The following is a 12655-nucleotide window of genomic DNA, read 5'->3' as shown; positions in this document are numbered from 1 at the left end:
TAAGTCTGAAGGCAAAACATCTGTGAGGAAAGTGTGTAAATCAATAAATAAGCACAATTCTTCTGATCAAAACTGTCTCAGACAGTCATAAAAAGAATGTTTTTTTGTTTTTTTCAATCTTCATGGAATTCAAATGTTTGGTTAATGGCAATTTACCTAGGATGCAAAGTAAGTATCTATGAACGTTTCATTTGGGTCTTTAAATATTCTGAATGAGGAAATATTTTTGTAAAATACAAAATACAAGTTAAAGAGTAGATGCTGAAAAAAATCTATGCTTACATCACACTGCCGTGCAATCGATAAAGATTATAACTCGGGGCAGTATCTAAGACAGATGGTTAAAAAATGAACAAGCATATATGGAAAGTTTAAAAAAAAAAAAAACAATTAGTAAGATTGAAAGCAGTGATACGGATGAATGTGTTACAGTTGTCAGCTGCTCAGTGAGTAGAATCAAACTGGGGCTTGACTGTATAACTGAGCCGCACCATGAGAAAACCAACATAATGCATTCGCGACCAGCATGGATCCAGACCAGCCTGTGCATCCGTGCAGTCTGGTCAGGATCCATGCTGTTTGCCAACGGTTTCTCTAATTGCAATAGGCTTTGAAAGCCAACAGGCTGGTCTGGATCCATGCTGGTTGCAAACGCACTATGTTGGTTTTCTCATGGTGCAGCTCATTTTTTTATTCTTTCTTCACACCCCAAAAACAAAGTGTGTAAGGCACCTGTGACAGTTTCCTGAATTAAAACAAAACCATTCATTTAACAAAACTATAACAGGTTAAAAAATCATTTCGCGGGAATCTTTAATTCAGATAAGGCTTAAAATAAAATTAAGTTTGTTTGACCTTTACCTACCGACCCGATAAAATTGCCCCGACTCAAATAATTTTATTGCATTCCAGAGTAAAAAAATATTTTTATTTTCTTATCAGAGGGAAAAAACTTACTTTGGTGCTTGAAACTGGTGATTATTTTATTTAACAAGTGCATAAATAATTATGGCAAGTGAGAAAGTAACCCGCGGTCAGCTAGCAGAAAATCGATAAAGCGGATTGTTTATTATCTTGTGTATTCCGAACACGTGTCAACTATGCCGATAACGTTGCCTAAGGCCATAGGATGCAGACGACAATCAATCCTCTTGTAACCGGAAAGCAATCTGACAAAAGGACATAATCTTACAAATCTAGTATCTAATTTACCCGCGAAACGTAAAGATACCAAAACGTCATGCCGGTAATTTTCCATTCCACGAGCACGTGCGACCTATCGTAATATCTAATTTACATCACTCGACGTTACTTTTGTTTACACATACACAAAAAACGCGCGTAGTGCATTCATTTTTTGTTATTACCACTTCAACATTGTTAGCACCGCTTAAGAAGTAATATAGTTTGAATTCTATAACGATTTTAATAAGATATCGACAGGAATGTAGGCAAAATTCTATAAAAACGGTCAAATTTAAATTTAGTTCTTTGTAAAATTTCAAACAGTGCGATCTTAATTACTTATCTCGTTCTAAGAGTAAATAATTGATTCATTCTATGGGCATAAAGTTCAGACTTTTGACCAGTAAGTACAAAAAAACAAAATATAAAAAAAAATCTTAAATGATGAAAAAGCGTCAGCAAGTTAAATACATGGCGTAAAACGACTTTTGGCAAACAGATTTATGATAGTGCGGCAAAATAGCTCACAGAGATAGGATATCCACAATTATCGTTTGACACATTTACCTGTCAATTTATACAGGATATTGAATTCGCTTTAACAAATTAGAGAAGAAACTTTTTTATTGATTAATTTAAAGAACCGAGGCGGTACGATCAAACAGTGATGTGTCACATGGCGCGAAAACATGACGTAATTCCATGACAATCTCGGGCAACTATACCGCTTTGATCTCCACTTCAGATGCCATGATACCGACACACTTCTTTTAGCTCTTTGAGGGGGTGTTAATTGATGATGAAAACAAGGACAATGACTAAGTTTATCAACAGAATAATTACCGATAATTGTTTACGCTTTTTATTTCGCTTTCAACACTGGGTGGATTATGAATATTGTGTCCATATTTTTGGGACACTTTACAAAATAATCATTTTTCGGGAAATAAGTCTTTAGAAAGTGAAAATAACTAGTCCTAACACTTGGAATAATAATAGGTCTAGGTAGCCGCCTCTGTATATACATATCGTATATGAACATGTAAGTAAAGTTAGCCGGCTTTAATAAACTGTATCTATAAAAGATTATTTATAAGGATCATTATATTAGTTAAATAAATTACATTTCTTGTGATTTATTATTTGTGTTTTACCTGTCTATTTTGCCGCATTTACGCACAATCATATCTCATCGGCGGACATTTTGTTATGTTAAAACGTACTCGATACATATTCAAGATACAGTGATTCATTCTTAAAAGAAAACAGAACAAACAGTTAAAAAAAGGCAAAACAAAGAGCAGTGCGTAAATACGGCGAAATAAACAGGTAAATCACAAATAGTAAATAATAAGTCACAAAAATGTAATTTATTTAACTAATAAAATGATCCTTTATAACAAAGTTTATCAAAGCCGGCTACCTTGACTTACGTGTTCATTTATGATATGTATATATATAGAGCCGGCTACCTAGACCTTTAGTCTAGGTAGCCGGAACCGGCTACGTAGACCTTTGGTCTAGGTAGCCCGAACCGGCTACCTAGCCACTGCCTTTTTTTTACATCCCTGATTTGTACGGCAGGTTTTCCTGACGAAAACATAGATTGCAGTCTATATAATTACCCCTAATTTAATTATCTGTGAAAATATATTATAAACTGACTTAATTGTTGATTTCAAAATGTCTTAAATCAGAGATCATTTTGAAATGCATTTGTTTGAAGTGAGAAAATCTCAGTTTTCGAATTTCAAGAATTCGACAAAAATTGAAATGTGCTGAAATATTACGGGCTAGATAGTTTTAATATTTTAATTTTGTTATGCCAGGACAAAGAGCTATAAAAATCTTATACTTCTTTTGCCAGGACAATGGCATAATAAATGTCTGATGTTGGGAAACCCAATCTTGTTTCTGTTTTTAGTAACATATGACCAATACGTGCAAGTAGCTTGAAGCTGAAAAAATCATCACTTTTGCTTGCATACTGCCATTTCCGTTGTAAAAACCTTCTAAAACTCAGAAAAAGTTATTATCATCAAACACTTCTGGAAAATATAAAAAAGCTGTAATTCAATAGTGTGTTTAGATGCCAAATATCGCGTATTTTCACGCTATATTTTTTTTGTACTTTTAAGCGCAGATGTAGTGAAAACAATCATGAAAAGACTTTCGATATATATATAAAGAAACAAGGGTGCAGAATGTCACAATATACGCCCGTCACAGCAAATTTGTTTACACTAGCACCTGTATTTGCAAATGGAATTTTAATTTTCTAGTTGTTTACAATGTTGTTTTTTTTTAGAAATTATTGTAATTCTTTTATTTTTCTAAGTCCACAAAAAAAATCCTTACCAGGCAGAGATACCTTAAAATACACCCAAAATTTGAAAGTAACATCAATGTTGTACCACAGAAAAGTGGTCTTGGTTTTTCCCTACGGTCAATTATAAAAAAGTTACAATGTAAGTTATTTATAGTAACAACTAAGGGAAGTTAATCTTTAAAGAGAAAAAAAAAAAAAAAAATCGAAAAAAAAAAAATTACAAGTCCACACAAAAATCCTTACCAGGTAGAGATAGCTCAAAATACACCTCAGAATTGGATGTAACATGCATGTTGTACTACAGAAAAGTGGTCTCGATTTTTCCCTACGACTTGTAATGAAAAAGTTACAATATAAGCTATTTATAGTAACAGCAAAGGGAAGTAATTCAAAAGAAGGGACCAGTGCATGACACTCCGTCTCATGATGGTGTACAATTGTGCCAAGTTACATCAAAATCCCTCCATGCATGAAGAAGAAATGCTCCGGACAAAGTCATTCTTGTATCTGACCTTTGACCTTTAAGTGTGACCTTGAACTTAGACCGAGGGACCTGGTTCTTGCGCATGACACTCCGTCTCATGCTTGTAAACATTTGTGCCAAGTTGTATCAAAATCCCTCAATGCATGAAGAAGAAATGCTCCGGACAAAGTTTTCATTCTTGTATCCTTTGACCTCTAAGTGTGACCTTGACCTTACCCCTAGGGACCTGGTTCTTGCGCATGACACTCCGTCTCATGATGGTGAACAATTTTGCCAAGCTACATCAAAGTCCTTTCATGCATGAAGAAGATATGCTCCGGACAAAGTTTTCATTCTTGTATCCTTTGACCTCTAAGTGTGACCTTGACCTTAGACCTAGGAACCTGGTTCTTGCGCATGACACTCCCTCTCATTATGGTGAACAACTGTGCCAAGCTACATCAAAATCATTCCATGCATGAAGAAGATATGCTCCGGACAAAGTCATTCTTGAATTTTTCATTCTTGTATCCTTTGACCTCTAAGTGTGACCTTGACCTTAGACCTAGGGACCTGGTTTTTGCGCATGACACTCCGTCTCATGATGATGAACAATTGTGCCAACTTTCATCAAAATCCCTCCATACATGAAGAAGATATGCTCCGGACAGTCATTCTTGAATTTGACCTTTGACCTCTAAGTGTGACCTTGACCTTAGACCTAGGGACCTGGTTCTTGCGCATGACACTCCGTCTCATGATGGTGAACAACTGTGCCAAGTTTCATCAAAATCCCTCCATGCATGTAGAAGATATGCTCCGGACAAGGTCTTTGGACGCCGCCCGCCCGCCCGCCCGCCCGCCCGCCCGCCCAACCGCCCATCCGCCCGCCAGGGGCGTTCCCATAATACGTCCCGTTTTTCAAACGGGCGTATAAAAGTATAGACATGAAAGATACTCAAAACTTTGGTGAAGTTTGCCATATGTGCTAGTTAAGTTTGTGCCCATATTGTGTGTGCAAAGGCTAAGGGTTTATATATTACAAGCATACATTTAACAGAGCATCTTCAGAGATTATCAAGCAATAGGTATTAATAATAGACTTTATTACTGAGACAACAAACATTTTAAAAAACTAAAATATAATAAAATTATTTACCTACCTACCTACCCACTGTAAAAATACAGGGTCGGTAAAGGTCAAACAAAAATAATTTTAATTTAGGCCTAAGCACTTGAAAAGTTTTAAAACTAAAACAACAGTTATAACAGTTTCAAGGATTTCATTGCTCATTCTGCCTTTTAGAGAAACTTTAAAAAAAAAAAAGTACTGACATGCCAAACTTTTGTGATATTATGGCCATCATGTGCAACTTTAACATATTGTAGTCTATAGCTAGTCTTGAAGAGCTAATTCATTTTTTTGATGATATTTTCTTTCCCACATAAAATTTCCAGCAGTTTCCCATCTATGACCATTTCAGTGGGCACACCTGTCCTGTTGAATATGTTACACTACTAACGGTAACAAAAGAACCTGGGAATGTGATTCCTTTTAAATAGGTTTGACATGTTAATTTGTAACGGTTTTAATTATGTAGAACATTGTAATAGGTTCTCATTAGTTACACAATAGCATCATGCATGGTAAAGAACATTTTCCACCCACTCAAGACTGGAGAACACACTAAAACTGAAAAGTATATAAACAGAGTATGTAGAAGTTTACTGAAAAGTATATAAACAGATTATGTAGAAGTTTACTGAAAAGTATATAAACAGATTATGTAGAAGTTTGGACAATATCTATGTTTCAGTGTAAGATCAAAATAATCTCCGTCAAGTGAAAACATGAGGCAATATTTCTGAGAGTGAAAAATATTTCTACCTAACATGTAAAATCAAATAGTCTCCTTTAAATTTCATGTTTTTCAATGGTTTGTAAACAATTGTTATGAGGTAAGTATAGCCCTTTAATGTGACCATGTGTTATGAGGTAAGTATAGCCTTTTAATGTGACCATGTCTTATGAGGTAAGTACAGCCCTTTAATTTGATCATGTGTTATGAGGTAAGTATAGCCCTTTAATGTGACCATGTGTTATGAAGTAAGTATAACTGTGACCATCTGTTATGAGGTAAGTTTGCCCTTTAATGTGACCATGTGTTATGAGGTAAGTACAGCCCTTTAATTTGACCATGTGTTATGAGGTAAGTACAGCCCTTTAATGTGACCATATATTATGAGGTAAGTATAGCCCTTTAATGTGACCATGTGTTATGAGGTAAGCACAGCCCTTTAATGTGACCATATATTATGAGGTAAGTACAGCCCTTTAATGTGACCATCTGTTATGAGGTAAGTTCGCCCTTTAATGTCACCATGTGTTATGAGGTAAGTATAGCCCTTTAATGTGACCAGGTGTTAAGAGGTAAGTATAGCCTTTTAATGTGACCATGTGTTATGAGGTAAGTGTAGCCTTTTAATGTGACCGTGTTAAGTATAACTGTGACCATGTGTTATAAGGTAAGTATAGCCCTTTAATGTGACCATGTGTTATGAGGTAAGTATAGCCCTTTAATGTGACCATGTGTTATGAGGTAAGTATAGCCCTTTAATGTGACCATGTGTTATGAGGTAAGTATAGCCCTTTAATGTGACCATGTGTTATGAGGTAAGTATAGCCTTTTAATGTGACCATGTGTTATGAGGTAAGTATAGCCACTCACTGTGAGATAACCAGACGTTTTCACTATAATATTTCAATAATTTACTGAACAAGACAGTCATAATGGCCTACATCACTCACTTGACACAAATGGGCACATGCTGCAGGTAGATCAATTGGTGGTTTTATAAATATAATATTATATATAAAAGGCAAATTTTCATGATTTTACCAACTCAAAGATGTAAGATACAATCATATTTGTATTACTTGTTTTTCTTATACATGTATAAATAAATGTAAAATGTGACCTGAATGGACAGAGCCAATTATAGCCTGTAATGATTTGAAAATACTTGGTAGAGGACCATTACAAAGCTACATGCCAAATATCTAAGTTCAGAGCAATACGGTTTTAGACAAGACGATTTTAGAAGTTTTACCCAATATAAGTCTATGTAAAACAAGTGAGCCAGTGTGGACAAATTTTTACCCCAACAACATGATCTGAACAAACTTAGTAGAGGACCACTAAAAATGAAACATGCCAAATATCTAAGCTCAGTGCTTTGCAGTTTTAGCAAGAATTTTTATTCCTTTTTCCTATATCAAATGAACACCAGTGCAGGTATATTTCGACCCAAAAGGCATTATTTGAAAGCAAACTTAGTAAACAACTGGTACACAGTTATGGTACACAGTTATGAAACTTGCCATAGAGTTATGTAAATTGTCCTTGGGGGTCATCTCATGATGCTGAAGACATACATGAAGTCAGAAAGCATTTGGCTTTGTAGTTTCTGAGAAATCTACTTATGTGCAAAACCTTAACCTGAAATTCTAAATTAAAAAGGGACATAATTTTGACAAAATAAAAGCTAAAGTTATGCAACTTGCTCTTTAAGATCATCTCATGATGCCAAAGACATGTGTGAAGTTAACAAGCATTTGACTTAGCAGTTTCTGAGACACCTGCTTACACGCAAAACTTTAACCTGAAATTCTAAGTTAAAAGTGAACATAACTTTGACAAAACAAAAGCAAGAGTTATGCAACTTGTCCTTGGAGGTCATCTCATGACGCAAATGAAAGGGTGAGTACAAAAGCTCTACTATTTGAAAAGTTCAAGTAGTTGTGCTAATTAAATGTATAGGTCATGTGCTCATACTTTCGATATTTACTCATCTGCAAATTTCAAGCATCTTTGAAGCCATTATTTAGAATATTACTTCTCCTGTCAACATCTTTGGTTATCATATTTTACCTTTAGAAAGAAAATAATGATACAGTTTTTATATATGTACACACAACATGACATTTATATCCATGATTTTTTATTCTGTATGCCGAGTCCAGGCTTTATTCGAGAAATGAAATTATACCACAACTTCCAGTTTTTTATCAAATATGCAAAACTACTGTAAAGAGAAAATTATTCCATGTAACAACTAAATTCATATTGCTAATAGGTTAAGTATGTGTATTTAGTTTTAATTACATGTGTTTTATGCACTGTTCTCTCTTCAGTGACAAAGAGCGCATTTAATTGGGTCACCCTCATGGCCTCAACACTAAGAACAACGAGTGCACTTTTTTTCATGTCCTTATAAAGTTACTTTTTACCTGACCATAAATAAAACAATACAGATGCTATTCAAACACTGGTCAAGGTAGAACTACAAGAAGCCATTTCGCTAAACATGTGTTTTGCTTTATTAAATTCTGCAGGAATGATATTTTTTATTTGCATCCTAGTTGATCAGTTTATAATAAAAATACAATGTCAATTTTATCCCAACATGTAACTGCTGCTCTCATACCTCTGTGGTTTTTCTTCATCTTTCTGTTCTTTAACTGCTTCAGGGATCTGTATTTCCTCAACACCACTGTAGAAAGAAAATAAAAGGGCTGGAAAAATATTATGCATGAACATAAAATCAACTTGCATATGAACTGGGCATATAACTGGGGATTGTAGGCAATTCAGACAAAATAATATCCACTGAACACTTTAAATACACCTAACAAAAATCACTCCCTTAATTTCTAATTGTATGTAACAGCAATTTAAAGAAGGGCAGGACAATTTTTCAGCATATCAAAATGCATGCCTGAAATCAGTAACTAACTAACTTTTAAAGGTCCATTTCTAAGGGGAAGTGAGTTGGCAATTTTTTTCATAGCCAGTGCATAGACTTTTGCAAGACACTAAATAATGAAGATTGGCAGGTCAAAATTTACAGAAGGTCTTTGGAACTCAAAGAAATGTATGTGTATTATGTTGAAATTTCAAGGAATCGACAGAATGACCCCCCAGGTCTTTTTAACTTTCTTCACACTTCATAGAAAAATAATTGTACATATACTGCGATTTATTTCGAATTCCTACATACCAACTTTCATTTTCCAATAAAATGAAATAGTTTCTGTGCTTTTTAAAAGAAATTAAAATGTTCACTTTCCTTAGTATTGGACCTTTAATAAGCATGAAAATCCTTCAAACACCTAAATAACCTTAGTTTTCCTATGTTTGCCAAAACTTGGCGGAAAATGGAAAAAAAAAAAAAAGGTTAAAACATTACAATTTGATTTTTTTTTTTAAAAAAAAAAAAACAGAACAACAATACTGGCTTAACTAACCACAACTGAATTACAGAACTTACTTACTACTGAGTGCTGCGGCTTGTCAATACGGATTTACCTGTTGCCAGAATAAATAACTTTACAGCACAATACAAATTCTTACACTCAAAAATAAATCTAACAACATTTAACTATTTTGGCCTAATCTTGGATTTTTGCTGAAAATTTGGAGGCCGATTTAGGCCAAAGTCATGCACACCCCTATTCTCTATTATTTAAACTGAACTGTTGAAAGTAAGTGTATGATGACAGGCTGTGCAATAACTAAACAGTAGTCAAAGTTTGCCAAATATTGGGAGTTGTTATTAACTGAACATTTTTAAAGTATTATTTTGATATACAGCATTGTTTTCCACTTGTGAAATGATCAGTTGATAAAAATCACAACATTTAACACCTAAATTACAAAATTTTCACCAAATTTATAATAATTTCTTATTATTTAATGTCTCGAATAAAAGTCACACAAGAGCTGGAATGTCAATAACACAAACTCTGCTGTAAAATATACTTCTTGTTCCATAAAATGTAAACATTACAATATAATGCTATGAGGAAAATTTTGTAAATGACAAAGTGGTCGAATTTATCAGTCCCCATTTTACATACCCCTTTCAGGCCCTCACTTCGTGTGAGTTTGCTTACTAAATATAGATTTGAATTATGTAAAGTTTTCAGCAAATGTTAAGCATAATTTTGATATCAACGACTGATAACAATTTGCAGAAATAAGAAAGTTACAGGTACAGGTCATTTTCTGTCCGAGTTCATCATCAGTACCAGTATGGGTGCATTTTTGGACTAGATTCTGTGCACTCAAATATCACTATTATCTGTAACTCATGAACACTATTTTCCATTGTCTGTCTAGTCTTGACACATTTAAAGAAATAATTAGATCTACGTTCATTTAAACAAAACATTTTAAAACATTTTCCTTTGTTAATTTTTATAACAAGAGCAAAACCACCAGGCTTACTGTCAAAACTGAAAATATCAGAAAGAACAATTAATGCAGAAAAGAAGAAAGAATCAGTATGACTAGGTTTTCCCGTCAGATAGGCAGCGCCAAATTTCATATTAGCAATACACTAACATCATGACTGACAATGGCAGCTCTATAAAAATATCAATGTTGATAACTGCTTAAGTCTGCTTTAATCATAGTTTTATTATTTATTATCCTGTAATGCTATCAGGCAAGCATACATATGTGACAAACAGTGAAAATAATTATCTAGCAACAAATAACAGAAAAAAAAATGGAAAAGGTTAAAAATATAAGGATATATATTTATCTGTTTGTTTAATGGGCTAGGTGGATATAAAGTAAGTTGTGTGCTGTAATACTGCAGTGTCAAAATTAAGACATATTAAGCATGCCTAATTAGCCAACAAACATAATCTATCTTAAAACAAAACATTCTGATTGAAATATGCATCAAACGCTCTTTGATAACCTATCAATACTATATTGCATATATTCCCACAGAAATCTATCTTGTGGGATAGTCTCTGGGGAGGAGTCAATGGATTTTTTCATATTCTCATGATACTTGAAGGCATGTCACTCAAGGTGAAAATCGATCAAGTATGATCGATCCAGCAATCAACTTTGCACGCCTACCAATAAACTGTGAAAACACGTGTGACATCTATTTATCGTGAAAAAGTTTGTTTACATTGAATTGTTCGATGTTTTCTGAGAAAATAAACACTGTCATTATGTCGGAACATAATGGTCATATAGCACAATGTCTAATCTAAAAGTACATCAAAAGAAACCAAAATATACCACTTTGTTGCTGCAATAAATCTGTCACCACTCAAAAACACCAAAGTTTCGCGATTTCGTCTGATCGCCGCCATCTTGAAAATGCCAATGCAGTCGTTGAAAAAAAAGTTTGAATAAAAATCATGTTCAGATGATATGCACCTCAAGATACCTTCTGATCTGATTTGTTTTCATCAGATTAAGAAACGGTAATGATTTAAAAGAAATGGATCTTGTAATGATTCTGTTAAAGTAAATTTTGATTTGATGGAAGCGGTTAAAATAATTCAAGTTAAAGAAAGACAAATAACTCAACCTGAAACATGTACTGTAACGCAAAAGTATGGTCAAGCCCAGCAGAGGAACGGGCAGGAGACCTTTGGCGACAGACAATTAAAATATTTATTGAATAACAGTAAATGGGCTTTATGCCACTTAGCTCAAACATTTCTGATTTTATTATTAAATATTGATTAAGCTTCATTTGCAACCTTAATGACCGCTACAAAAGCAACAAATGTCCGTAGAAATTATCGAACAGATGTATAATTACATCAACCGTTAGAAATTGCAAAACTACAGAGAAACTTGTGTACATTGTGATAACAATAGCTAAGTAGATTGCATTATCACCTCCCTGCGGGAATGCAGAAGGTGCTAGGGGGCGGGGTTAAAGGCCAATTAAATATACAAACAGATGTTGTGATCTTTACACAGTGGCGCGTGCCGCATTGTTCGTTAATGAGGACACCTGACATACATGATGTGGACTCCACTCGACACAGAGGTGTGAACAATACCTAACGGTTACAACTGTTAACATGTCCAAGCTGATGAAGTTTGAAGTCAAACAATATTGTCAAATCTGAACTCCTTTCTCCTGGTCCGGCGTTTCATTTTGTCACAACAAACTAAGTACAGATTTAATGTATTCATTGTTAGGAGAAAAAAATGTCAAGGAATGAAGTATTCCACGGAAAATTAACCCGTTCTTTAAAATACAGAGAAACAATATATATACATATATATATATGTCGTAGGCCTACATGATAATTATTTATTGTAAGATTTCAGATGTATGTATGTGTATGTACCTATATATTTATGATGATCCGGGCATTGATTTTGACATGATATTCAGTCTCAAGTCTATTTTTAATGATCGAGATTAAATCTATAAATTAATTACAGTTTATCAAATAACTTTTCGATCCGTTGTATTTTTGTAATAAAAAGATATGATTGCCAAAGTATATAAATACGGCTTTTGTTACAATTAAATTATTATAATGAAAATATATATATTAATCTCGCATTCTTCCTTTTTCATGTACACTCTTTTCTTTCAAAAAATAAATAATTTCAAAGATAATGAATTAAAGAGACTTTTAATGTATAACTGATTAATTAACACCAGTTAATTAGTAGCAAGGTGCTCAATTTGTCATATAAATGATTGAAATTGTGAAAGCCTTGTGAAAAAATGTTAGTTAAAACATGAAAATGACTATTTTCATTTCAGTGAATTCATGCACATCAATTGTACATTTTCATATCATAAATTCACTTCAGTTTCAAAGTCGGAGATTGTTT

General features: G+C 33.8%; 1 protein-coding gene across 1 annotated transcript in view; it reads right to left on the bottom strand.

Moving 5' to 3' along the window:
* Positions 1-11237, bottom strand: part of LOC128550092 (tRNA (guanine-N(7)-)-methyltransferase non-catalytic subunit wdr4-like) — a 126807-nt gene extending 115570 nt beyond the window's left edge. The window contains exons 1-2 of the mRNA XM_053528248.1: positions 11084-11237; positions 8466-8531 (exon numbers count right to left, since the gene is read on the bottom strand). Of these exons, the coding sequence (XP_053384223.1) occupies positions 8466-8531; positions 11084-11157 (140 nt within the window). The 5' untranslated portion in view covers positions 11158-11237. The remainder of the gene's footprint in view (positions 1-8465; positions 8532-11083) is intronic.
* Between the last annotated feature and the right edge of the window lie 1418 nt (positions 11238-12655).

The sequence above is a fragment of the Mercenaria mercenaria genome, chromosome 17 (assembly GCF_021730395.1).
Source record: "Mercenaria mercenaria strain notata chromosome 17, MADL_Memer_1, whole genome shotgun sequence".
Lineage (NCBI taxonomy): Eukaryota > Metazoa > Mollusca > Bivalvia > Venerida > Veneridae > Mercenaria > Mercenaria mercenaria.
Note: the sequence above shows the minus strand (reverse complement) of the source record. Positions and strands in the feature narration are given on the sequence as shown.